Raw genomic sequence first — 27,504 nt, forward strand, 5'->3', positions numbered from 1 at the left:
AGTTCAAGAAGTTTCTTTCGACCTCCGTACAGCGCCAAAACAGAGAGCGGCAAAATGTTCAAACTTCTCACCAATTTTGTTTTTACTTTGCTCTGCTAGACGGTACCAAATGAGAAAAGTCGACATATGACTGTGGCGACACCAACACCAGTCTCCTCCCAAAGGGTTAAAAAAGTTCACACCAGGTGGCGACATTTACATTTGTCGTCTGCGTCGGTCACGTTGCCCAACAGTTTGGGCGTTTTGCCACTACGGGTTTTGGCGCTGTACGGACCCTCTTGGAAGCTTCAAGATATTCCAACAAGAGGCGCCACTATTACCTTAATAATCGTTAACATAAAAAGTAATATTTCATCATCTTTCCCTTGGTATTTTTTAACGTCCGATAGCTCAAATTAAAGCTGGAAATTTGGACTTTTAGATAGACTAATTAAGATTTGAAAATCTCACTACGACAATATACTAAAAATCTAAAAACATGTGGCTACTATCACTGTCCGCAACTAGCAGCACAGACGATCAAACGGAAGAGTTTTATCTAAATTAAAATAAAACAATAAATGTAATTACAAATAAAATATGTAAATAATTACTATAGGTACATTTATTATACGTACCTTTGGAATCTTTCCTGAGTTTCATAAAACTAAAAATAAATTGGAAATCATGGCGAAAAATTAACAACTCTCGATCGCTAACTATGAGAGAAATGCCTTGATTAGTTTGAATCGATCTTTGAATGTACAAGAATAAGATCGCATTTCCCAACATTTTATTACTGAAACTTCTCATTGCACATATACATTATCATTACAAATTACCACTGCTGCATCTACACGAACATTACATACATTTATAATATCGTATAGAAATATTACAAACAGGTACAAAAACTACTCTACGTCCCTTATCATATATCGTTATTTTACTTATTCATGGATTACAAATTTACCGTCGTTCGTAATAGATTATCGATTAACAGGAAGCTGCTGTATCTATCCAGTTCCAAGTAATTAACCCTTTATTCGTGTAAACGACTTTTTCAATACTTTCTCTTAGAAAAATGGAACATAGATACACGGTACATATTAATAGAAAAATAAAACAAGACTTCTGAGACTATCGCTGGGACTATTCTTGTGCCCAGGTTCTGTCCTAAAAATAAAGGGTTAATCCTTCATAGGGCGGAATGCAGATCCAACAATATTGATCGTTCGATTAATTAATTAATTGGGTTGTTGTTCATCACAATGGACACTATCTGCGGCTATGTACAGTGTTCGTCTCGTATTTTTATAATTTATTTATGTGACGTGAAGTCGATGAAGCAGCTGGACTGCGGATGCATATATGTATACTTGCACCGAAATAACAACAGAATAGGTTCAGATGAATTGAATAATTTTAATAAATTGAAGGAATTGCTGACGTTGTGGCGAAGAAATTTGCATTCCGCATAAAAGTCCGCAGTCCGCCTAATTGTTAAATGTAAAATTAAAGTTAACAATATGAGAGATCTTCGAAAGTTGGCAGTGACATTTCAAGATGCATCGTCCCGTTCGATGGTCGCTTACAAAAGGCAGTGCCAGCAGTTCAGAATTTCGAGAAAACATCGTCGAAAAAGAATCAGCATTATCACAACCCAAGGCACTCGATCACACGGTTCATAGTATGAGTACTGAGTCGTATAATGTTCCATACTTTATTCAAATCCTAAGTCTTTACATGTCTGCTATAGAGAGATCATCCGACCGAATAATAAATAAAAAATATACAATTTTCCAGAATAATTAATACTTTGCTCACGTTAACACTTCTAACGTACTGTGAGACTCATGTATTTGTTCACACACTTTTCAAATAAAAGTTATTGCAAAATACCTGAATGAGAATTTATCGTCTTCCACTTTAATATTCCTATTTTGTAAAAAATTAATCATTTGTTGTGAACAAATCTCTCGAGTCACGATGCTCCACAATCGTATATCGTGCGTTTAATTTGGTTTTCAACGGGGAACAATACTTTTTTCCTTTTGGACATCAATTAGATGCAACGTTGCGAATACCCTAACCGCGAAATACTACTTCAGGACTTTCGGTCGCTGAAGGGGTATAGACTACGAAAGAGTACTTTACTCGCTATCAGAATCTCGCAGCACCTGTTCGCTTAAAACGCGTTAAAAAAATACGTCGGTATCGTTAACTATTATTATGGCATTGTTCGAAGGTGTACACGAGTCAAGAGCATTCAAATAAAAAAATAAGCTATATCACGCTTGCACCGAACATACTCTTGTTCGACAGCTTTTCTGACGGGGCCTGAGGTACATATGCACTCCCACGAGATCAGACGCAATACCGGGTTATCAGTTCTTTTTTGCTTCTTTCGTTTTCCTTTTTCTTTTCAAATTGTAAAAATAAAAAAAAACTTAAACGTCTAGTCGTTTATTTTGGGAAATGAAGAAAAAGCTAGATTATTTACAGGGACTATACAAAAAAAGAAAAGAACCGTGTTCGCAAATGGAGGAAAGCTTACAGATTAAACTTAGAAACAGATTCTAAAATACAGATTGGTCCCACGTCTAGATTTCTTTCTTTTTCTGTTTTTCTTCTGTGTTTGTTCTGCCTTAAAAAAAAAAGATAAGCTTTTGTACACCCTACTGTCGCAACTCTCCCTCTCTCTTTCTCTCTCTCTCTCTCTTTCTTTCTTTCTCTTTCTCTCACGCGAGACGAAGCTACTGTACTTGTAAAACTTGGTTCGTAAAAAAAGGACTATACTATACATATATTGGGTATAGTAATTGGAACTATTTTAACTACTGTCTCAGCAATGATTTTCGTGGAGTATCATTTCCCATTCAAATCGTTGACTAGACAATGGTGAAATTTGTTTCAATTACATGTTCTACCCGGTATATATAGCGCAATATTTACAGATCACGGAGTCTACTTTCTGAATGCTTCATCTACCCTTTAGAATATGCTACTGTTCCCCGATCGACGACGGGGCACAGCCGAACTAGGTGTCGGATGAGAGGTGGCGCAGATCGGTTTCTCCCTCAGAACCATCTGCGACAGAGACTGACAAATAGCGTCCGACGGTTATTTACAAATTTTACAGTCTATGAAAAAATAGAAACGCTGTAGAATTCTCAACCAAAGCGGAATCCCTCGTCATGCCGGATTCCCCTCTCACGACGACGCGATAACGCAGTATTTCAAACTTTCCCGCTGTCAGACTGCGCATTACTGGCATGAAATTTGAATTCCCTAATGGAAGATCGAGCGATTGACGAAAGAACACTGCGAAAATTTTGCTAGATTTCCTTCTGGCCGCTTCGGGGACAGTAATACGGACCAGTAGTACACAGTCTGAGAAGAAGTTGTACGAAACGAAATTAAAATTAAGTAGACATTGTTTCCTCTCCCCTCTCCGGACGAATGACTAAAATTATGTATATACACATACATGCGATCGTTCGGTTAAGAATAAAAAGATCAGTGGGGGACGAAAATAATTACAGGTTCGATTAGCTCCACTGGCCTAACAAGTAAAGGAACGAACTCGACGCCTATGCTTAAATAAAAGCTGAAGGAATAGAAGTATAGAGAAGAAATACAAAGAGAACCGTCGAACTGTTTTGGGAGCGGAATAAGTCTATCTTTTGTCCTTAAATCAGGTATACGATTATTCCTAACCGCCCCCACTACGTTCCGTAATATATATGCTACAACATTTTACAAATTCGAATCGTTTCCTACAGCTGTCATCGTTTTCACCGTTTTTTTTGTACTCTATATACCTGTGTCCCGTTAATTAATATGCTTCGAAATTCTAAGTATCTCCATCGTCGTCTCTCGCTTCATGCGTCAGGTATACAAACGCGGGAAACATTTACAATTAATTCGCTCGCAGTCCAGCAATGCATAAAAAAGTATATAATACATCAGTCTGGCCAGTCCGCTGACCAAAATACTTATTCGACTTAACTTCGTAACACTAACCGCCTCGTCCTACGCTCCGATTACAATTTTTTCTTTTCTTTTCTACAACCATTACGTGTACTCATCGTCGTCTATTATATATTTTCATACGTCCTGGAAAATCAGTTCGTCAATCGTATAAAAAGTCGACAACCAGATACGGTACTGTTACCTATTCCAATTAAAAGTGGGAGGAATAAAGAAAGTTTCACACTGCGACTATCACCGTCGAGGAAAAAAATTGCTGTGACCCTGATTCTCGACACTGTCACTACCTGAACGCAACTGTTTTTATTACCTAAAACTGCTGACCGTAATTAGAAAGCAATGCTTTCTGCGGTCAGCAGGTTTAGGTGCTGCAACGGTCGTTACAGTGTTCCCTCCGTAACGTCACGGCTATATATATCACCGCTACAATCCGCGAAGTTCCAGTGGGGAGACATTAGTTTAGGGTAAAATGAGTCGCTTAAATAATTATTAAGAGTAATTGAAGAAGGGCTTCCGTGTCACCGACTTCTAGATTCACGCAGAAGCTGCTCTCGGTGTAGAAATTGTACTGAACATCACGAACGCGTTGGTAGAAAAATAGAAAAAATGTGCAGCCTCGTGGTAAAATAAATTCTATGAATCGAGAAGCTTCTGGATAATCTTGGTCGTCGTTCCCTCGGCCACGGAAGTCGATCTTCTCATTGATTATTGACATGCTCTTGCAATCAGGACTTACTGTCGGAACACAGATCAATTGTTTTCCTCTTGGGTGGACACGTGCCCTGGCTCGCTCTACGCCTATGGATACATAGAAAACTAGAAATTTCGGAGTCTCAACTGCGTCCAAGTTTAATCTATCTTGAGGAAGGAGCCATTCCCGGCCCCGGCTCGCAGCAGCAGGGGCGCTTTTCTCCTGGACGTTGTCACTGGCTGGTAGACATAGTTCCCCTGTATCGCACCCGTTAGCGTCTTCTGCCTCTTCGTGGTGGGGCTGAGTTCATATTCGAACGTCTCCTGCTTGGAGATGTTCAGCTGCATGTGCAGCGCCTCCTGATTATCCTCAATGTCGATCTCATCGTACAAGTGCTCCACGATATCAATATCACAGTCCTGGCTGCTCTCGTCGTAGCTGTCCGTCACCGAGTTTGCTGCTATGTGACTGTGGACAGACTCGTCGTACGTTGTGCTCTCTTCGACAGCTTCGTCGCCGGAACTCTCTGTTTCTTCGGACATGTCCCCGCTGCCCGCATACTTCATCTCACCACGTTCCAAAAGCTCCAGGTGGTCCGGGTAGATCATCGCCTTCTTGATCGCCAGAGGATCCTTCCTGGACCACTTCTGCACTTCCTCGTCCATCTTCGCAACCTTGGCTGGGTTGATCGCCCACAGGCAACCCTTCCTTTGGTTTCCATTGCCTGCCGGCTTTTCTATCTTCTCGAAACACTTGTTCAAAGACAGGTTATGCCTCACCGAGTTCTTCCAGCCGTTCGGCGCTGTCTTGAAATATGGGAAGTGCTCGCTAGAAAAGAGGTAAACAGGTTAGCACACGCTAAATCAATAAAAGACACTGGCATAAAGGATCCTTCGTATAATTTTCATCCATTTTTAATTCACTTTATTGTGGTTTATTCACGGTTTCATATTTGAAATAATTACTAGCAGATTATTAAGTTGCGAAAAACTGAATTGGATAGCGATAGCGTGATGCAAGATGGGGAAGAAGGGCAGCCAGTCGGACAAAGGGCACGCGCGTAATTTTCCACAGGGACTGTACCACTCTGCCATGCACCTGGTGCTCCAAGAGCCCCACACAAAATGGCAGCTTCCCCCCGTGTAACCTGGGAATAAAGGAAGGGACGACAATACTTTCTCCCCTCGCGGGCTAAACACCGGAGGGCTTCGACCAGCCCTTATCCTTCCGGCCAAATGGTCGAAAATAAACGAATAGGTCGGCAACACGTCGTTTGTCAAATAGGAACCCCATTGTTCGACGGCGTATCAAGAAAATATTAATCATGCTTCAACCCTCTTCCACCCGGACAGCTCTTCGCGATTGCATTGTTTGTTCCCTGTCGCCTGAAAAACTCGTAACTATCTGGTCGTCATTTTGCGCGCGTTGCAAATATGTGTATCAGCTGTAACAGCAAGAAATTCAATTCTGACTTGGAAAATTATCAAACCAAAAGTGGATGAAGCATCACCGCAGGGATTTTCTGTGCGAAAACGTTTAATAGACACACCACATGAAGTTATAGATCTCCGAGACCGGTAGAGATCCCGTCTGACTGTTCTTCAATGCCATGGCGATCAAGCAGGAGTACGAGTACGCTGGTTTGGGGTATGGTTTGTCGTCATAGTCGGACAAATCGAATTCTTTCTCCCTCTTCAGGGCGGCGACTGTGGTCGTTGTCGAACCGACGTGCACGTTGTTATTGTATATCTGTTTTCGGACATACTGCTGCGCATGGCCGGGACTCTGTAGCACTTTGAAGTTCTGCACCCTGATGCTGGAGACTCCGTGCATTTTGTGGGTGGTCTGGCTCCTAGCGAACTGAGGCGTGGTGGTTTTTACGGCCGCTATGGAGATCGTTTTCGACTTGGTCGGTGTCACCGGCTTCGAGATCTCTTGCTCGTCTTCAGAATCGTCCTCGGTCTCCGTGATGTCGTTCTCGTACTGCTCTGTCTCGGTGTCGTTCTCAAGGTCGTTCTCCGGATCGTTGTCATTTTCGTTCTCGTTCTCCGTACAACTATCAGCCTCGTTGTCCATATCCTCTTCGACGTCGATCTTCTCCTCTTTAATCTCTCTCTTCGGCGAGAAGGAGAAGTGCCTCCTGGTGTTGTTGGGTGTCGGACTCCTGACCGCCATGTGTGGCATCACCGAGTTAGGGTTTACCATAATTGAAGCAGCGTCTCCTCCGCTGAGATCCAGATTGAAATTGCTGAAACGAAAAGATCGAACCGGACGTTAAGTATTTCATCTCTGACGAGTCTTTTGACCCCCGATAACCTTGACCTCTACATACGTAGTCAAGGTCACGAGAGGTGGGTCCTCCTTATTTACCAGGTTTTCGAATGAAATAAACACCTGTTGGAGCTGTTGCTGTTGCCGTTCAGAAAGCTAGTGGACCCGAACCATCCGCTGAGGTCGTTCTGGCAGCCGATGGGATCGTCGTCCATCTCCAGGGTGGACATGTCCGTGAAGTTAAAGCCCAGCTCCGGGTGGCCACTGATGACTCCCTCGATCTCACATTTAATGTCCACGTCCAGCATCTCCTGGAGCGACAGGCTGTCCGTGCCAAGGTAGTAATCCATTGTGAGCCAAGGGTCCCTCGTCGGCCCCTGATCCAGCCCAGTACTGTGTCTGCTCTCCGTATCCAACATTCACCTGACTGAAACCAAAATTCGGCCGGTTAGACATTAGGAAAATTCGTGTGTCGAATACACACGGTGTCCAAGAAGTCGCACCTCGAAACGAGTGCCACGGCAAAGCATGTGTGGGATTAGAATTTAGTTATGTTTGGAATTGAAATTGTTTCTGTACGCCCACGCGAGCGAACCACGATGATTTTATTCGTCCCGAGGATGATCCCCACGATCTCCCGTGGCAAGGCCAATAGATTCTCGACCGTGTCCGTACGCGTGACCTCGTGAGCTCGCGCGCGCGCGCTTGTGTACGTGTACACAGAGCGGTGCACGAACGTGCAACGAGGGTCTTGAACCCACAACCGGCTTGTGGGTGTGACTGACTCATAGTACTATAGTCGATTTACTATAGGAGCGCGTGGACTCGTAGTATTTCCTCCCTTCCGTCCCCCCGGTCCCCCTTCGACGCTTGTACCCCCCACCACGCCGTTCACTTAACTATTCCACCGGTTGCCCCCCTAGCCCCCCGTTCCTCTCGTTCATCTTTCCACCACTCCGTCGGTAGTCTTCCCGCCTCCCACTACCTCCGTAGCGTCTCCTTTTCCCGCCAGCAGCGGTTCGTTCCACTCGTTCCACTGGTTTCATCTCGTTCGCGCTCGTAACCTCGCGTCCACCGAAGAACCATCGTACTCCGTCCCGCTCTTTGATCCTCCATCTACGACGCCATCTTCCCGTCCCTTTCCCGCGCGTTTTTATACCCGAACCCCCTTTTTCCACGTCTGTTTCTTCGAACGTTTGATGTCCAGCCCCGGCCTACCCGGCTCCGTGCTCATCGCTCGATGATTCCGACCGGCTAATGACTACTCCTTCTGCTATCTTTTGTTCCTCGGTCTGACCATGTTTATTTTGGACGGGGGACCATCGACGAGCATCCGGATTTCCCTAATCCCGTGCCTAGACACATTTTTTTAAAGACATTCTCAAGTTCGGTAAGACTCTTCCTGGACCTTGTATTTATATCTCAGCAATTATGTCGCTTTGCTAAAGCCTTTCGAAGATAAAGGTATAATCAAAATAGCTATCCCCTTCCTCCACGGCTGGGCACAGTACGATGAATCCGAAGTGGGGGGACTGAATTTACGGTAAATCTGCAGTTGTGCGCGCATTACACTTTTCTAAGCTTCCCCGATTTGTATTTATCTTCAACGTATATATCTTCATAATGTAAAGCGTTTTTAACCATTGCAGATTTGACCGTATTTCACATTATTAATCTAGAGTGGGGAGACTATGATTATAATTTCTAATGAAGTTTAAACTTTTCTGAAGAACCCAGGTCGAATTCTAATGATTTTTCCCAGTGGCCCGATCGGGATCCACGTACCACCGAAGGACCTGTATCATTAAAGCTCTCGATGCTCTCCCCCAGCTCGCATCTTATTAACGATCCGGGGTATTATCAATTCCTTTTTTCTCTACGAGCCACCATCTTCGTTCCTGCCTCTCCCCGACCCCGTCCGAGGCATTCTATACGTGTTTGTCCTTCGTGATTCTTCGTTCCCTCGTTCTCCACAGGTATCCTTTCGCCCGTGGTTTCTCTATCCTTTCCTATCACGGCTTTCGATATTTATTTTCTCCGTCACGAAGAATCCTCGCTCGCCCCCTGGCCTCCTCGTCGCCCGTACAGCCCGCCCCCTCATCTTCCCCAGCCCCGTATAGCTTCGCTAGGCTCTCCCGCGTGTTTCTGTCTTTGGTGGTTTGACGACTCGTGGAACGGGGGGCGGGGAGGGGACGTGGACCGAGGCAGCCGTGGCCTACAGCTCGCGTGCACACGGCGCAATGAATGCGCTACAATGTGCCATTACTGTCCTCTGTTACCGGGAAGGGAAAACGCCGATTAATAATTGCTTTCCTCCCTGCCGTGCAGAGCTTCCGTTTCTTTTGCCATCGAGTGGCACGCACGAATTCTTCAAATAATTAATGTGTTTTAAATGTTTCCATCGATTCTTATCCGACGCTGGCATTCTTGCGGCGAGCAACGCATGTCAACAGTGGAGGAGCGTGCTAGCGGTGTGACGCAACGTGGCGGATGGACGCTCACCTCGCGATTTCGAATGCTCATTGCACTTTGTATCGTAATGATTTTTAGGAAGCGAGCCGACGAAAGGATCGAGAAAAGTGGCACGAATCTTTTGATCGGTCTGTCGATGGATATTTCTCAACTTAAATATTAAACCGTCGCACGCGAAGAAGTTATGTAACCTCCGCAACGCCGACATTTCTTCTGATCTAGTATCATCATTCTATGTCGGTGATTTCGTTTGTTTTTCTTTTTTTTGTAAGAGTTTAAGTGCATTTACTTGTATAACATTGAAGTTTTTAGCAACTTATTAAATGCAACAAAAGATTAAGAAGCTAAACATTGTTGCGAATTATATTATGGTAATTCTGAACGGTGTCACTCGAGCGCAAAGGGTTAAAGGAAGAGAAAGGGGAAGAAGAAAGCGACCGAGAACTGACCCTGCCTCACGCGTAACCGTGTGGAGCGGGCTTTACGCGCGCGAGACATTCGAGTCTGCATGCCGGAACGATATTTTTAGGCGTGATGGATCTTCGCGGCTCCGTGGCTGTCGGAGCCTATTCGATCGCACTTTTCAACGCCCACGCTCTTTTTCCGGTCGGCTACTTTCCCGAACAAAGTCTCCTGCGAGCCGTGAAAAGGGTCGCGGGAAATAATGCGAGGCGGTTAAGCCCCGGCGTTTAATAAGGAGCGCAAGAACGTCGTGTAAATGCTGCCGTTGCCAGTAATGGACAAGGCACGTTTACACGGAGTCCTCCGTGGAATCCGCGGTCAGATGCAATCGCGTATGCATCGCTCGGCGTGTGCAGCCCGCGATGCATCGCGCTCGCGAGCTTTTCGTCCCGGCTAACAAACTTCTCCAAGGCTTCTTTTTGCAACGATTACGCGCCGCAGTTCTCGCGGGCTATGGTCAACGTCCTACGAGACAACAACACGGCAATTTCCCGAATTGCACCGCAACCGTACCGCCGGGGGGTTTTGTTGTTGCAACTACTACAAGCCATTGTGAAAGTGGCGGCAACACTCTCTCCCGGTGAAAAAGTTACAAGGCTGTTACGACACGTTTCCCTATGCGAGAGAGAACTATATACTCGGCGCACACCGCGGCCGTTAATGGAACCAATGATCTTGAATCGGCCGAGTCGAAAGCCGCCGCTGCCGCCGCCGCATGAATCGCAACCCGCTGCAACCGAGTGCAATTTTCACGGACTGATAATTGCAATGGATGCACGCCGCGATCGAAGCGTAACGACCGTCTCCAATTACCTCGTTCACGTCGTGAAAAGTCTACTACTATACTTTACGCGGCGATTCCCACGATAATGAATATAATATCAGTCGGGGCCGATCAGCGACACGTTATTCTTTTTCGAAACAACCAGGCTCCCGCTGCCGGCGTACCAGGAAGCCGTGTTTTCTATTGTTATACGAAATTCACCTGTACCTCCGCAGAAAATGTATACACTCACGGAATCAATTGACCGAGGAAACACTGTAACTGCGAGGCAAATACTATGTCTCATTGATCGGCGTAATCGGAGCACTGAATGAAGCGGATAGCGTATGATTATTAGCCGCATCTGCATCGGATTCCTCTTAACCGAACGGTTCCCGCATCTGGCAGCTCTAATAATGGCGCCCGAAATCCTGCGCCTCCAGAGATAAATTACGCTCTGAATGGAAATTCTTGCCGAGGGGAGAAAAATGAAGAGAGTCGAAACGGTGAGAGAGAGAGAGAGAGAGAGAGAGAGAGAGAGAGAGAGAGAGAGAGAGAGAGAAGGGGGGAGAGCGAGAAAGAGTGTAAAAACAAGCTAAAAGAGCAGAAGGAAGCTCTCGTCGGTGGAGGCAGGAAGGAAAAACAGGCCAGACGTTTGATGCAACCAGACGTCGGGGGTCGTGGGCGCGGCAGACGAGTGTGCATCAAGCGTTTTAGAGGCGACCGCGACGCCAGACTCGAAAACAGACGAAAATAAAGCGGCCAAGGACCCAAGGTTGTTATTCGTTGAGGTCTCGCGGGTGAAAGACCGATTAGCCGGCGGAATCTGGACGGGCGTATGATCTTCTCATATTGTCACCGTGACAACTATAGCGGCAGCCCCTCTGATCATCCACTGGCTCCCACATTCTTCCAAAATCGAACCAGAAATTTTTAGAACTGGAGAACCAACGGTAAATTTCTACTGTCCGCGATTCTTGCAAGAAAGTCACGCGAACATTTTTAGAGCGGTGTAGATAGATTATGGAATGTGCAGAAAAATTGAAAGTTTCAAGAGAATGACTTAAAAGTTATTTTTATCTAGAAAATTTATCGTTGTAACGGTCGATAGAAATGTATTTTACTCAGACTGTCCAGTGGATTAGGGACGACACGTGGACGCACTTTAAGGAATTGGGTCAAGCTTCAAACCGCAGCAAACTGTGTCAAACTAGCTATACTCTTCTATATAAACAGCAATTTACACCAGGAAAGATCAATCGCTTATATACTAGAATTATCAAAATAAAAATAAATTGAAAATTAAACTGAAATTATCAAAAATAAAATGACGAACTTTTATAAAAAAAATTATTAATATTTTCTGTGGTCTATTTCCTCATTAATCAGTAATTGATAATGCTTGCGGGCAGATGTTTTAGGAATTATGCTCTACAAAAGGGACGAACAGCTCGCCGGGATCGGCGCGTTTCTCGCGACGGCCCTGACCGTTCTTCAATGTCTTCGCGCGAAAACTTGACCGAGGGACACGACGAGCAGACCTTGAAAAAGAATGTCCGCCTGCCCGTAATAATATCGCAGAGTATCGAATGATCGTTCCATTGGGTCGTTCCCTTTGAGAACGATTCGCCGACCAGTGATCGTCGGCGACCGAAAAAAGTCCGATTCCAAAAACGTTCCAAAACGTCTACACTGTCTTGTAAACGTCACAAATTCGAGAAACTATCAATATTTATTTTTCACAATGACATACTTCAATACTATTGCTTGTCTCCTTGAACGTTTTATTTTCTTTCAGAATTTCAGACGTGTAATTGTAGTTGAGTTTCGGGTGATTGTGACGACTCGGTTTCGTTCTAATTGGAGGCTGGTTGAAATGATAAATTCCGTGATCGCTGCAGGTGGCCATTAGTAGGGAAAGACAGGCCCCCGAAAACTGTATCTGGTTCATGCAACAGGATAATCTTTCTCGTTGGCTGGCTCTTCAAGCTCGAGTTCCAAGAAGGGTCCTCGAGCGACAGACGATCCTTAGACCCCGGAGGAGCTATTCAACCTGAAATCCTTCGCAGGTCATAAAAGGTTCCCCCTAGAGGCAGCTCCTGCTCTATTCCGTCCTAGTCGAACGGTGCATCACCAAAAGAATTTTTATCCAGGTTTAACTTATCCAACCAGATCTTCGTGACTTCTGACGAACCAGCTCCGCCCCCCCCCCCTTCCCTAACAATTCTTCGGACCCACCTAGCTGCACCTGCGGCAAACATCATTTTTCACTACCTGCCACAACCGCAACGCACCAGTATTGCGTCCCTTATTTTGCTATAGAAATTGCTTGCTCTTGAAATGAGAATGAGTTAATTAGGGGGGAAATGGCATGAAAGGGTAGAAAATTCGGTCTGGACGTAGGCTGAGAGCATTTCTTCCTGTTTTGGGACTAGCACAGGGTTTATCAGTTACTGATCGTCTCGCGGACGTTTCGTCAGGTGTTCACGAGGCTCACAGCTGCGCCCAGCGCGGTGTCTCACGGACGCACACATACACGGTTACGAAAGCAACGGTGAAAGGGAAATCTCGTCGATTGTTGTAACAATACCGGAGTTATCGTGCTCGATTTCAGCAAGCTGTACGCGCCTCCTAACGTCGTTAAACCTAGCCGGGCTCCTCTCTTTAACCCTTTAACCGCGAACGATGCTACGCTCACGCCCTGCTGCGACTATTACGCTTATTTGTTGCGCAGTAACACGGTCGTACGATTTTTATCCACGGAGTTGCAACAGTTTAAATATCAACCCACTTTTAATAGGGATTTACTGCGCCTTACTTCGAAGCCGATGGCGCAGTTCCCATTCAAAGTGCCATAAAACGGTAACAAAACATCGTAGACAGAAGTTTCTGGGCTCGTTGGATAGCTTATGCTTCAATTATCAAATCCGCGTTGGTTTCAGCGAGGAGAACAAGTTTTTAAGCTCTTGGCAGAATTTTTATTTACAACATTATCAAAAATTACCAATTTTGTACTTTCGCTCGCTTTGAGATAGTAAGATTTTTATTGGTGAAACAACTTAGGGGAGTCGAAAGTAGAGAGTACACCCTTTAATACGAGCCAAGGTACATTGCTCTACGATTTTTTTCCACGAAGGTACAACAATTCAAATGTGAACGTTTCTTTAATCGAGGTGGCACGTACCTTAGTTTAATGCTGGTGACCGACTTATCGTTTAATGTACCATAAAATGGTAACAAAAAATCGTTACTTAAATTTTGTTGTCGCGTTACAAAGCTAAGACTTTAATCTTCAAATCCGCGTTATTTTTAGCCGAAATAAAAAATAGTTCGATCTTTGAACAAATGATGGAATTCAAATTAATTTTTAAAAAGTGACCATTTTCACATTGTTCCTTGTTCGTCTGTGTTGAATATTTTTTTCAGCAAATAACGTATGAACTTTTAAAGTAGAGCCATTTACCTTTAAAATGAGCCTAGACAGATTGTCGTACGATTCTTTTTCACAAAGTTACAATAGTTTAAAGATCAACTTTTTAAAATCAAGATATAGTGAGATTTGAGCTAATGTTGATAGCGCAGTTTTTATTCAGACTGCATAAGATGAAAGAGGAAGCGGTTGGGAAACGATTGTTTATGAAAACGAAGGGAACGACGAAGTCGGGCAATCGTCGGCGCGGCGTGTTCGCGTGCGCGGTTAAAACGCGGAGGGTTTCTTTGTGATCGCAGCCGGAGAACCGGTTTCTGTTGAATCGCGCTGAACACGGCTTATGAAGTGAATCGAACGTGAATCGTGTTCGTCTAATAAATGGACTTTTGTTGGCCGTCCACTGATAACGACGATCTACGAGAGAGCCCGTGGCCCGTTCACGGACACCGGTTGACACGATTACGGATGCGTTCGGCCATTCTGTTACGAAAACACGCTGACCGGACAAGAAACACGTGTAATTTATCGTGGCCATTTTACCGCTGCCGACTTCGTTCGCTCCTTAGGGAACGAATTATTCCGCGCTGCCACTTCCTTTCCGTCATACAATACTGCAATCCTTAGATTCAAAATTAAATGGCGAACTATTGCCATTTCTCCACGACAAAATTCGAAATTTTCAAAAAATCGCACAGATATAAAAAAATTTTTTTCCCGAACGAAACTACCATGATTTTATAGAGAAATCTCTCAGCTTTTCAACGCTTTCAGAAATTTCGATCTACGATTTTTTGTCGCCATTTTATGAGACTTTGAATGTGACAACCGCTGTATTGGAAATAAATCAGTCTTCTTGATCTTTAGACTGTTGTAACTTCGTCTATAAAAATCATAATATAATGTACTTCGGCGCATTTTACAGGGTGAAGATTCTATTTTCGACGTACGTAAGTTATTTTTATGGAAAAAAATTTCCATTTGACGCGAAGAGGCAGGAAATTGAAAATGGTCACTGTGGACAATTTCATAAGATGCGTTTCCGTGGTTGAGATATTTATGACGTGTCTAAAATTATTACGTCCTTGTCACGGTTAAAAAGAACGGAAGAAAAAACCCATAAACTTGCCACGCGACCCGAAAATCGAACGCCAAAAAGCCCCATAAATTTGTGACTCGAGCGAAAACTTCTCCGCGTTATTATCCTCGTGTAACTCCTCGGCAGCCAGCTGCCGGGATCAGCCGGTTTCATTGTGCGGAGGGTCCGTGCCACCCTGCATCCTTTTCCCCCACGGATAATGGAAATTCGACCTACGACTCGAAACTTTTTAGCCCAGAAAACTTCCAGGCCCTCCTGCGGATTCCAAAATCTTTGTCTAAATCTGTTTTTGATCGTGTAGAACAATGACAAAGGATTTACGGTATTTTTAAGCATGGCCGAAGCGATCAGTCCCGTCTATTTCTAAGGGCACAGTTTTACGAAATATTCTTAGAAAGGCGGTCTGATCACGAGGCCCCAAAGAAAGTGAAAATTTTCCATCCGGAACAAATATATTCGTTTGGGGTCCGGGTCTCTACCTTCGGACCCAAGTACAGGTGTAAACCCGGCTGTCCCTTTCCTCAAAAAGCTGCCATTACGGACAGGTAAGAAGAGCCTCGGCGGCGGAAGTCTTTCTCGACAGGTAGCTACGAATTTTTAACGACCGACCAATTGCTCCGGGCCCGATACTTCCTGCCAATTTATGCCCGTTTACCCTAAATCCCCTCCGCTTATGGCATCGTTCGTTCCAGAACGTGAAATCGAACAACAGAACCTTTGTTCCTTTGCGGGAATAATTTTCGCGAACACAAAATTCGGCAATGTTGGTTTATAACGACTGCTAGGTTGGGAGAAACAATGTTACGGTATCTGCACTTATTTTAAAGTCTGAAGTCTCTACTTTTGCACAATTAACTCTTTTTTGTTTTAGCGTTACGATGTGAGCGAAAAATGGAAAATGTTCACTTTTGGACAATTTTTGATATTTGAACATTTGTACAGAAATCAAAAAATTTCTTTCTTGAAAAATATAGTAATTTTGTAGATTAGAGTCTTAGCTTTCCAATGACAAGAAATTTTGTTCTGCGATTTTTCAGTATTATTTTATGGTACTCTGGATGAAAACTCTGCCGGCTTTGTTAAGATAAGGCTCAAGGTGTCTTAACTATATAACGCTTCATCTTCACACTGCGATAACTCAGCGAAAAAAAATCGTAGGGGAATACACCTAGGCTCGTTTTAAAGGTTGAGGTCCCAACTTTCGACCCTTCTAAACCGTCCCATCAGACAAAATTTTATCATTGACGAACAAGCGGAAACAAAAAAATGGTAATTTTTTACCATTTCCCAAATTCAACCGCCTCTACAGAGTCCAAAATCTTTTTACCCCTAATAAAATAATTGTGAGTTTAAAGAATAAAGTCTCCTCTTTCCATCGAATCCAAAAACTTCGATCGACGACTCTTCGTTGCCATGTTATCGCCATAGCGAAATGCAATCTGACCGGGTACAGAAGATACGTTCGGTATCGTCGGTCACCGGCGACCGGCGCCGGCTCTCCAAGTGTTAAACATCTGGGGGATTAACAATTCTCTGTTTGCGGAGAAGGTAGCGTTACGGTCACGGGCCTGTGATCGTTCCAGGAGACTTCACCGAAGGTTTCGGAGAGGGACGTCGCGCACCGTGTAAAACATGCATACGTCGAACTGCGACCGTTTCACGGTCGTGAAAACACGAGGAGCATCGCGCGACGCATCTTTTCCCATGGTGCCTTACCGGCCACACTTCCTCTCCGAGGGATACACACTTCCGCCGATAATGTTCGTTAACCTGAACTCGTCGACAGACGGACGGACCTTCTTCACCGGCGAAGTGAGATCGCAGCCATATTTTTTCCGCGGCTGTTGTATGCAAATCGGTTTTCTGTATCTCCTCTACGAAACGTTCGATCGCGTTTCCCTCGCTTTTCTACGAATCCCGGCAATTACAAGCCCCCCCCCCCCCATCCCTCACACACACACACCCGCTGCAACAATGCGAATGTACTCCCTGGCGAATTATAATCCCGCTCCTGGCAATCTTTCAACCAGTCGTTATTCTAATTCATTGCTTAAACGCTGCTGCACTGAGAATAAGAATTTACTTTGGTAACAATTTTTTATGCACGCGAGACTACCATGAATTTGTAAGGAAAAGTCTTAGCTTTCCAATGAATCCAAAATTTTAGGTCTACGATTTTTTGCCGCCATGCTGCGTTGTAACTTCCGAGGAAAAAATCGTAGGACAGTGCACCTTAACTCATTTGAAAGGGCGAGACCTATACTTTGAACAGAGATATGTTATCTTTACGGATAAAATTTTTCTATTGATAAGAATGGACAGGGAAGTGACCACTTTGGACAACTTTACAAATTAGGCGTTTCCGGTGTTTGAAAAACTGACTTTATTATTTTGCATACTGATGTATGCTGATAGGAGATCTGGTGATAATATTAAATCTCTTCGAGGAAGAGATTTAGTCCTAGTGCCATTTCTTTCCCCAGGAATGGAACAGAAGGTCAGAGTGATTTTGGTAAGCTAGCTGTTTATTTCGACTGGCTCTGATTTTCCATTATTCCGGGGTAGACGTTGGTTAAATAACGCCAGCATTATGCAAGTGAATCGGCCAGAGATTTCGTTGGGTGAACCCGGAGAGTCTGCACTCCGGATCTCGCGATGGACCAACCGTGTATAGCCGTGCCTCTCCTACCCGCGCTTTTCGCCGAGTATCGATCTGATATCCCAGCCGGCAGTCGACCAATGTTTGCTGCGAGTTGCTGCGAGTGTGCCCGCGCCCCGTCGCCTCACCAACAAACGTGCACAGACACACACATACATACACACGACCAAGCCATCCTGAGGAGAGGGGAACACAACTCGGGTCTCGGCTGCCGCAAGACCGTTTGAAAATTCAACCGTGTTGTTCTTCCTTCCTGATCCGCTTTATAGGCTCGCCTCTGTCCCTAAACACTGCAAAATTAGGCGTTCGCCACTTTGCATTCGCTCTACAGAGATGCGCCGACGTTCTACGAACGTTTAAGAGAAAGATTTTTTCAGTTACGCGATTTTAAGTTGGCTCCACTGCTCGAGGAATTGTATAATCGCGTTTAGCGGTGCTCAACTTCAAGTCCGATGGACTGTTTGGGAAGATTCGTTTTGCTAGGCGATCTTTCGGACGACTGAACGTTGTGCAGAAAAATCGTACGATGTTCTACTTCCGCTCATTTTGAAGCGCGAAGACTCTGCTTTGAAACACCTACACTGTTCTTTGCTTTTGAAATTGATTTTTTCTTGGATGTGATCGGGGAAGTGAAAATGGTAACTTTTTTAAGTTTGATGAATTGGAATGCTTGTACGAAGATCGAAAAATTTTTTTTCTGAACTAAAACTAACGTGGATTTATAGATTAGAGTCTCAGCTTACCAACGAGGTAAAAAATTTTGATCCATGATCTTTTGCTGCCATTTTATGGCACTTTGAATGACAAGTCTTCCTCGAGCATTGAACTAAGACTCGCTACAACTTGAGTAAAAAATGGTTCACATCTGAAATATTGTAATTCTGTGAAAAAAAATCGTAGAGCAACGTACATTAGCTCATTTTTAAACGTATACTCTCTACTTTCAATTTCCAGTAGTTATTTCACCGAAAAAAATGCTATGATCGCAAACCGGGCGAAAATATAAAAATGATGATTTTTGCAAATATTGTACATTCAGATATACCCATAGAGTTGAAAATTTTTTTTCGGTCAACGAAACTACAATTAATTTGAAAAATAATGTCTCCGCTTTCCAACGAGCTAAATAATGTTAATAAATGATTTCCTGTTGCCGTTTTATCGAACTTGGAATGGATCTATGATTCAAGCGTTTAGTTCAACGAGGGCTGAAATAATTCTTAAGAAATGAGTCGCAGCCCTTGATATAATGCTTAACAATTCTATATACGCAAGTGCTATGGTACTGACAGTTTATTTGGTGCATATTTCATGCGACACCGTGTACGGAACACAGGATGGCAAACGAAGAGAGAGAGCGAATCGAACGCGGGAACCTCGGGTACACGTGGACGCGACTCACTGGTAAATTGGCGCGAAAAAATGGCTTCAATGAATCAGTCAACTGTCCTAATTGCTTAACACTAATTACGACGAATCATCCTCTAGTAAAATACCAAAACGAGAACACATAAGTACTCGCGATATTAAAGTTTGAAAAGCCACGAACATTTGGAGCAACGACAGCAATCATTTTCGTTGAAAAATATTCAAACCGAAATGGCGGGATAAAGCAAAATCGCGGATGGCGGAAAATTCGGTTTTTCGATGGGTCGACTCGAAAATAGGCGGCAGAAGTCGCGGTTCGAATTTAACCGGTCTCTATTCCCGCCATTTTGCTTTCACCCGAGAAGCAAAAATTTCGCGTGTTCCAACGTGTACGGCACGCAATCCACGTTCGACAAAGCGCGTTTCTCCGCACAAGAGTTTCGCGAGCCACAAGTTGTTGCGTGTCGCCGGGAAACAAGATCGATCCTCGATCTCAATTAGATCCGAACGCGATCGCGGCCACCGGCACCTTGGGAAATTGAAACGCAAACGAGGAGGGACAGTATGATTGCACGCGAAGGAAGTCACACCGATAACAGCAGATTTTTCATTCGATTGATAAACCTACTCGAACGGTGTTCGGATGATTCTCGGTCAGTCTGTGACACTCGATCAAATAATTAATCAAGTACAAGGACCGGTTCACGAATTCCGCAAATTTATTGAAAACCGGTCCGTAATAACCGATAATCAGTGAAACGTTTATTCGGACGGCAGGGCGACGGGAATGACGGTTTAATGTTGAAACAATGTCAAACGGTCGCGTGTCGTTTGCGCAACTAAATTTCAATCGACGCTGACAGCGGTGCCTCGCGAGAGCGAACTATAAGCGCCGCATGAGAGCGTAATTTACGAACTCTTTTTACGGCCCTCTTTCCACATCTTCCAAAGGCGACTTTCTAACTCGTCCGAGAGAGACACATACACTCCTCGAGAGCATTCGTTACGGAACAATTGTGCGAATTAAATGCTCGCCTCGAACGATTCCTTGATAAACGAAAAAAAAGGACGAGGCGAGAACCGCCGGCAAAGATTCTACAATCCATTGTTGCCGCAAGTCCCCATTGTTATTCCATCTGTCTTTCCCATGCAAATTATTTTAACAAGATTTTTCACAAAAATACTCGACACCGATTCTGAAATCACACGTCGACATTTGATTTACTTAAGTTCGCAAGAATTACATCGTTCGAGTTTCCGAAAAATATTTGTATTCTCCATTTTGCAAGTTGTGTAAAACGTTAGTAAAAAATGTGTACTGCGAGCGAATAATCGTGGTTCCCACGGCGGGACAAGGGTATCCGCTCGAGAAACCAGAACGGGCAACCTCAAAATGTACAATTATTGTGTTTCCTGGAACCCCAACAATCACACCGCGAGAAAGAGGAAGAAAAAAAAATACGGGACACAAAAGGGCCACCGGCCGAATACGGCATCGATTCACACTGAACAGCAATTTTTCTTCGCCGAGGAGAGAAGAGAAAAAAAGGTTTGAAAACGGAACACGGAATTCAGGATCGTCGGTTCGTTCGGAGTGACAAATACGTAATTACGCGAGAACGGACAGACGACTGGGCGTTTGTCTGAATCACTTTCGTTCCAACGTGTCATTTTAAACAAATCAAACTAATTCAACTTCCGCTTCCAGTTCACGATAGGATCGTTTGGTATTCGTAATAATTCTGACTGTTGCGAAAGTGTCGAAAGTCGGCAACAATGTAATGAAAGTGTAATAAAAATGTTTACGTAGCTACGAAATGGTGAGGTAAGGAGATTTACTTTGAAACAAAATCATGAAAGTGTAAACAGAAAATAATGACATTGAAAGAAAATAATGAATGTGTAAAAAGGTCTGTTTTTGCAACAAGATAATGAAAGTGCAAAAAGGTCGACACTTTGCTACGAGATAACGAAACCGTGAGAAGATACACCTTACTAGAAAACAGTAAAAATTGCAACAAGATTGACTTCGCTACAAAGTAATAAATAGTCTGAAAAGATTGACGTCGCTTCAAAGTAATAAGTAAAAAAAGGTCGACCCAACAATGAAATAATGGAAGAATAGATAAAGTCAACACCGTAACAAAATAAAAATGTAAATGAAATAGTAATATTTTCGTGGAGCGAAATTCGTCCGGCTTTGATTTTGCCGGAGCCCGTAAAATATTTCCTGCGGTAGGCATATGGCGAGGGGTAGAGTTCCCAGAAAGTTCCCACGGTCAATAGCTTTCATGGCGGTGATGCTTGAAAGTGCTCGAGGGTCCCTCCCTCCCCTGCCGCTCGTTATTCGCAACATTTTCGAAAAACGTCCTTCTGAGAAGTGGCCTAGCGAGCGGGCCAGGAAAACCGATAAATCTTCCGCACGTTTTATACGCACCGTCGAACCGAAAATTATAAGAACCGTAATCGATCGTAAAATTCCTCCTACGTCCCGCCCTGGGAATCGATAGTACGGTTTCCGTAGATCCTAATCCCCGTTGAAAATGGGCTCCTTTAATTACCTCCTCCTCCTCCTCCTCCTGCTTCTCTTCATCCTCCCCCTTCTCTTCGCTATCGATTACCTGCGGCTATTTCGGCCGGGATAATTTCAGACAAAATTCCACAGTAAAATGTAATAGGTCAATTGCAGGTACATCCATAAAATTCCGTCCCTTTGGATTTTCTCATAATTCTGGCATTTTCTCAAATTATCAATTTCAGCATTCTTGCTGTATTATTTTTCACGTAATTGTTTCAACATTCAACGCGAGATACCGCAAATATTGCAGAAATGATGCCGTCGAAACAATTCATCTAACCCGTGGTTGATTAACAGAAAGCCGTGTAGAAGGCGGTAAACCGTACAATTTCGATCCGGCGTGCAACCGGAAATCGATAGCTATTTATTCGGGTCGGACTCGTCCGACCAAAAACGAAAGCAACCTGCCGTCGGATAATTCATTCAAATGCCTTCGTTTCCCGAGAGAAAACAATCCGGAAACGGCTGAGTGTCCGGCATGGGCAGCTTTTCCCGCCGAAAGTCGTGCGATGAATCACTCATTGAGGACTCGATACGTCCGATTGTTTATTTTCGAGTACGTGCCAGGGGAATCGTTGCTCGCCGGTGTCGTCGAACCGACGGAGCGCGGCAAACCCGAAGTAATCTCAAAAACGGAGGCCAATGTGGAGGAACCGGCAACGCGCAGGGTCGCGAGAATGAAAGAAAACCCGTCGAGGAATCGTCACTGACTGTCGGCGATGAGTGCCAGCCTCGTGTAAATAAACAAACCGACGTAAGCGTACAGCCGCGTACTACCGGCGGGTAAACGCGGCGCGAGAAAAGAAGCTCCGACGAAAAAAAGATTCGCACGAGCACACGTTCGTCCTCTCTCTCTCCCCCCTCGGCACGCTACACCTTGACACTCGACATCGGTTTCGGACACCGGTGAGGCAGAATGTTTTTTTCCAGGATTTCTCCGGGAGGCTGTCGGGAATCCCGTCCGAGAAATAGTTAACGAGACTTACCGTGTGTTCGACGATCCCCGGAGCACGTCGTCCTCGCTGTGTAACACCACTCTCACACATATATTTACGATGGGAGTATCGCGCGGATTTTTGGCAGCGACCATGCATAAAACGGACACCGACACAGGGCCCCCTTTACGGAACTGAAGTAACGTTGACACACGGCAGGCTCGTGAACAAAGACCACGCACGATTTCAAATCCCTCGTACCCGATTGGGTCGGGGCCGGCACGTGACCGGGCTGGCGCTGTCGGATTGGACGGCCGCGGCACGATTCGCGAGGACACTTTGAACGGATCCGCTAAATGCACATGGCCGACAAAGGGATGCTGGCGACGGGATTTTTCTTCGAACGATTTCTGGATGGATCGGTTACGTTTCCGATCCGATTCGGACTCGCGGGGATCGATCGCCGCAAGAACGGTCGGGAAACGTGCACAGGGTCTGCTCGGTGGCGCACGATTGACAGAAACCGACCTGTGTTTTCCCCTAACCTTCCCCACTACCAAAATGGCCGAGCCCGAATTAACCGCGAGAAAATGCCTCGGCGTCGATCGAGATTATTTTCTTTTATCACCGAATCGGTCTTGAAAAATAGTCTGGATTTTTACGGATCGGTTAAGATGGAATTTCGTTCTAACTTCGCGGCAGGAGAGCGTGAATTAATTGCGCCGAAGGATCACCAATGTTGGACGAGTCCATCGTCGCGTGAAGGGGAGCATGGCAGATCCATTTAAGAATGAACCATTACGATAATGGCGGGAATGCACACACGCGCGTTCCGATTTCGACGGTTTGGCGCGAGAAAATGTACACGCGACGATTCGACCGTTCTGACACTGTTTCTCGAACGAAATTGATCGGAAATGAAACGAGGAAGACGATTATTTCCCTGTAATTCGCACGGAACGTGAACTTTCGGTACCACCGAGGTCAATAGACGTGCTCGTGTGTCCACTTCCTTTCAGAAGTTTGTTATATTTTGTTGAACAAAAATGTATAATTACCGCGGATATGATCCTACAGCGGTTTGTATAAAATAGACGAGATTTATAAACGAAAACAAAATACATATCAATGTAAACGTGCGTAGACTTTACAATAGTCTCACGATTTAGCATGGCACTTGAATTTCTACTCCTAATAATCAATTCTAATCTAATTCCCCCTTTGCATAAAATTTAACGACTTCTCCAATGTATCGCTTAAGGGAAAAAAGAAAAAGATACTTATAAATGCTCCTGATACCTTATTTAGGTCCCCTGGTCCCATCTGTATCTTGCTTATTTCTCATTCCTTATCCATGCTCATGTTATTGCACGTGTTTCCGTATCTTTGCAACGACTTTTTATAAAACTATGCATGTAACGATTATAAACTGTGAAAGTCATACAACATTCTTAAACTCTATCTGAAATAGTCAGTCTGCGACGTTCGACAACGTACTAATTCATTGATTCCTCGGTGAACTTTTACCCTGCATCCCTTATCTGTTATTATTAATATTTCTATCGTTCTGGTAAGCTTTGGTTCGCTGAGTTGACTCTCCGGCCCGTTCGATTAAACGTTCGCCACCGCCGGTATTATTTTCATGTATATTTGAATGCCTCTCAGAAATATGTCTTTGTTTAGATACTCGTCGTTATCGTGAAGCAGAATTGTTGTCTTGTTCATCGGCGAGAAACCGATGGCGGGAATCCCGACCTGCACAACAAGTAAACATGATCTTTATTAATTTTATCTAGTATTTTTAAGATACTATATATTGATATATATATAAGATGGGATATCTATAATACAGTTAAGATAACATGTATAGTATATATTTAGTATATGCAAACATTACAATTCTTATTCTATAACATTGCCTGAAGATACTTTTATGCATGGACCTCCAATGACCCATAATACCAATTATCAAATATACATTATAATTGTGTACCAACATATATCAGCAATTGCAAGAAGACTTAATATCTCATGAGTATGATTTGACTGCGGATATTATGCATTTATAGCACAAATGGATAAACGAAACACAAAGTGTTGAAAGAATTTAAAAATACTGTTGCATTACTTTCACTGTATTAACATCTTAAAAAGAATATATTGGTCTAACTTCTGTTCTGTATGGTCGATGAGGAAAGTTTTTATTTTGCACAAAGCTCCGCAATTTAATTATTACTTTTAGTAGAAACGAAATATCAAATGGTCAATGGACGTGGATAGCCGTTAACCCTGAACTTTTTCCTTAACGGAGATTTTGTTGGATACAGAACGAATCAGCAGTGTTATAGAATGTTCGATTGCAGTAGCCGAACAATGCTTTTATTCGTACCTTTCGTACATAACGACTGTCAGTACCTCCCGGGAATATTCCCGAATCCAAAGTGATTCCCAAATCGTCGCAGGCTTTCTTGAAAGCAAGCCAGTAAGGATTGCTATCGTCCACCTTTGTGTTAGGAACCTTCGAGTTCTTCTGCTCGAACGAGTATGTGACATTTTCGCCAGCCTCCTTACACCATTTTTTAATCATGGCTTCAAATTCCTCATGATCGATAGAAGGATCCAGACGGATGTCGAAAATAGCGGTCAACGATGGTGGCACCACGTTCGTTTGTATTCCACCCTGAAACAAAATCATTCCCCAACATTAGCAACGAACGATTCACAATCATTAAACTCGTCAGTCGTTTGAGTGTCCTTGAAGCTTATCGACATACTTACTCCGGGGGATTATCCTGAGCGCACAGACATACAAAAAAGACAAAAATTTCGACATGATGCGATGCGAGTTTTAGAGAATCTTGAAGAAAATACGTACCTTCAGCTGCGTCAAGTTAATGGTGGTAACGTCACCCAACTTAAGTTTCCCGTCTTTCAGCTTTTCCTTCTCTTTAGCTCTCAGATCCATGAAGCGGTCGATGATTGTTCTAACCTTCTCCCCAGCTGTGTTATCTAACAAAAGGGACCCGTGACCAGGTGTGCCATTGCACTGTACCTCCACGTGCCAAATAGACCTCTCGCCATAGAACATATAGAACATCTCTTCCGGACAGGCTACTCCTTCATCCAACGCGAAGCCAACGTTCAGGTCCTTAAAGTCTTGGGTTTCCACAAACTTCTTCATCCCGAGGGCTCCACCGATTTCTTCGTCCGGCACGAAGGAAATGTGGATCGTCCGTTTGAAACGTTGTTTGTCTAGCTTCAGACGACGTATGGCTTCCAGATACTGTATTCCGACGCATTTCATGTCCTGACTGCCGCGGGCGTAGATGTTGCCCTTCTTGTCCATGTGCGCACTGAATGGCGGATGCGTCCATTTTTCCTGAAAGCATAGTTCCATCAGTGACATGTTCTACACCCCATTAGTAATGCTTGTCCACATGGCTTATTGTAATAAGTAAGCTATGGGATTTACTTTGATAATCTCGAGGCACCAGGTCTAAGTTGAATGTTCATACATATCTCAAGATGATCAATGAGGTACTAGTTCTAATAAATTCAAGACTATTTACTGGAAAAACAGGCACAACATCCATGTGACTATTCAGCAGGATCGATGGTTTCGATGGGTCTGTACCTATCCATGTGATAACCACGATTGGTTTATTAGCATGAACAATGTACTCCTTGATTGGTAGGTCCAAGGTCTTGGCTTGCTTTTGCAGGAACTTAATACAGTCATCTACAAAAAAGCAATATCAAATCAGAATCTTTATGAGCTAGAAAATTGGGTTATAAATAATGATAAGAAGCTCAGATTTGCTATGATGCATTCATATAAAGTGGCATTTTATCTTATCAATTTTGAAGATTAAGGGACCAATCTTATCAGATAATAATTTATGGAATTGTTTTGGGCTTCATAGTCATTGTTTCTTCCGGGATCTCTTCAATATTTCTCAATCTTGTTATTTAACAATCGATGCGATCGAATGGGAATTCAACAAATTCCCAAGCGTCTGAATACCTGCGATGACCCACTGTACCGACAATTTAGGTCAGCCACGAGTCCTCGGTTCCCGGACCTACAGCCTTCGAATTTTCTCTGAAAGATCAGCTTGACCAGAGCGGACGGTAGGTTGAATCACAGGGATTCACCGTGACGAGAGAGCGAGAGGCGTAAATGAAAAAGTAGGGAAACAAAAATAGAAATAAAATTTCGCAGGCAGGGTGGGGCATGCAATGGCTGGATAGCGTCTTTGACGCTAGCGAATATCCGTCGACGCTGAGGGCCGAAGTCCGCGCGATATTGCCAGGCTTCGGCCAGCCTAATTCCCCAATGAAAGCCGGATAAGTACGTGAGATCGGACGCGGTAATTTGCTTAACGAGGGGAAACGAGGATCGACACCGTTCTGGTGTACGCGTGCACACGACATCTCCGCCGCGGTCGAGGACAAATCAGATTTGTCACCGGTTTTCGGCACGGATAGAACGGTTTTTAGGGGATGTGGTTGCTCACCGTAGTTGATGTTGGGCTGGACCGATGGAATCCGCAGATACTCCCGAAAATTTTCTACAGCTGTTTCGTCCAGCTGAGACTGGGTTTGCGAAGACATTGTGTCACGGAAGCCTGGTGATCGCCGTCTCGAACGCCGCTGTATGTCTCGACTGTGCTCGACTGTCACAGCAGACGCCCGACGACCAGACCACCTCCACCAATTGCCGGTGATTATCGGCGATCACGTGGTACCCGGAGGATCAATTGAACCAATGCCACGAGAAGGGCGGGATGGACGGTTTCGGTTCAAA

General features: G+C 44.2%; 2 protein-coding genes across 4 annotated transcripts; both read right to left on the reverse strand.

The window, feature by feature from the left end:
- Positions 1-755: 755 nt before the first annotated feature.
- On the reverse strand, positions 756-23,572 carry jumu (Forkhead box protein N4 jumeau). 3 transcript variants are annotated; one of them, XM_033471386.2, is made up of 4 exons: positions 22,749-23,572; positions 7,058-7,361; positions 6,213-6,911; positions 756-5,491 (listed from the first exon to the last, which is right to left on the reverse strand). In XM_033471386.2, exons 2-4 carry the CDS (start codon positions 7,351-7,353, stop codon positions 4,822-4,824), a joined length of 1,665 nt encoding a protein of 554 aa, XP_033327277.1. In that variant the 5' UTR covers positions 7,354-7,361; positions 22,749-23,572; the 3' UTR covers positions 756-4,821. The 3 variants fall into 3 exon arrangements, with proteins under 3 accessions (XP_033327277.1, XP_033327275.1, XP_033327276.1); XM_033471384.2 differs by having other exon boundaries at positions 7,034-7,361; XM_033471385.2 differs by lacking the exon at positions 22,749-23,572 and adding an exon at positions 7,438-7,700 and having other exon boundaries at positions 7,034-7,361.
- A 134-nt stretch (positions 23,573-23,706) lies between these two features.
- LOC117220922 (aminoacylase-1) lies at positions 23,707-27,388 on the reverse strand. Its single transcript, XM_033471388.2, has 5 exons — positions 27,215-27,388; positions 26,267-26,436; positions 25,573-26,076; positions 25,087-25,377; positions 23,707-24,452 (listed from the first exon to the last, which is right to left on the reverse strand). Exons 1-5 carry the CDS (start codon positions 27,309-27,311, stop codon positions 24,309-24,311), a joined length of 1,206 nt encoding a protein of 401 aa, XP_033327279.2. The 5' UTR covers positions 27,312-27,388; the 3' UTR covers positions 23,707-24,308.
- Positions 27,389-27,504: the final 116 nt, after the last annotated feature.

Source organism: Megalopta genalis, chromosome 5 (genome assembly GCF_051020955.1).
Source record: "Megalopta genalis isolate 19385.01 chromosome 5, iyMegGena1_principal, whole genome shotgun sequence".
Taxonomy (NCBI): domain Eukaryota; kingdom Metazoa; phylum Arthropoda; class Insecta; order Hymenoptera; family Halictidae; genus Megalopta; species Megalopta genalis.

Excerpts from the sequence above, each read along its gene's own strand:
- jumu (XM_033471384.2), bottom strand. The coding sequence starts at position 7,353 with ATGTTGGATACGGAGAGCAGACACAGTACTGGGCTGGATCAGGGGCCG. Across the intron at positions 6,912-7,033 it reads TTATTTCATTCGAAAACCTG|CAATTTCAATCTGGATCTCA; the intron begins GTAAATAAGGAG and ends TTTTCGTTTCAG. Across the intron at positions 5,492-6,212 it reads GAGATCTATAACTTCATGTG|CGAGCACTTCCCATATTTCA; the intron begins GTGTGTCTATTA and ends CCTCTTTTCTAG.
- LOC117220922 (XM_033471388.2), bottom strand. The coding sequence starts at position 27,311 with ATGTCTTCGCAAACCCAGTCTCAGCTGGACGAAACAGCTGTAGAAAAT. Across the intron at positions 25,378-25,572 it reads TTAACTTGACGCAGCTGAAG|GGTGGAATACAAACGAACGT; the intron begins GTACGTATTTTC and ends ATTTTGTTTCAG. Across the intron at positions 24,453-25,086 it reads ACAGTCGTTATGTACGAAAG|GTCGGGATTCCCGCCATCGG; the intron begins GTACGAATAAAA and ends CTTGTTGTGCAG.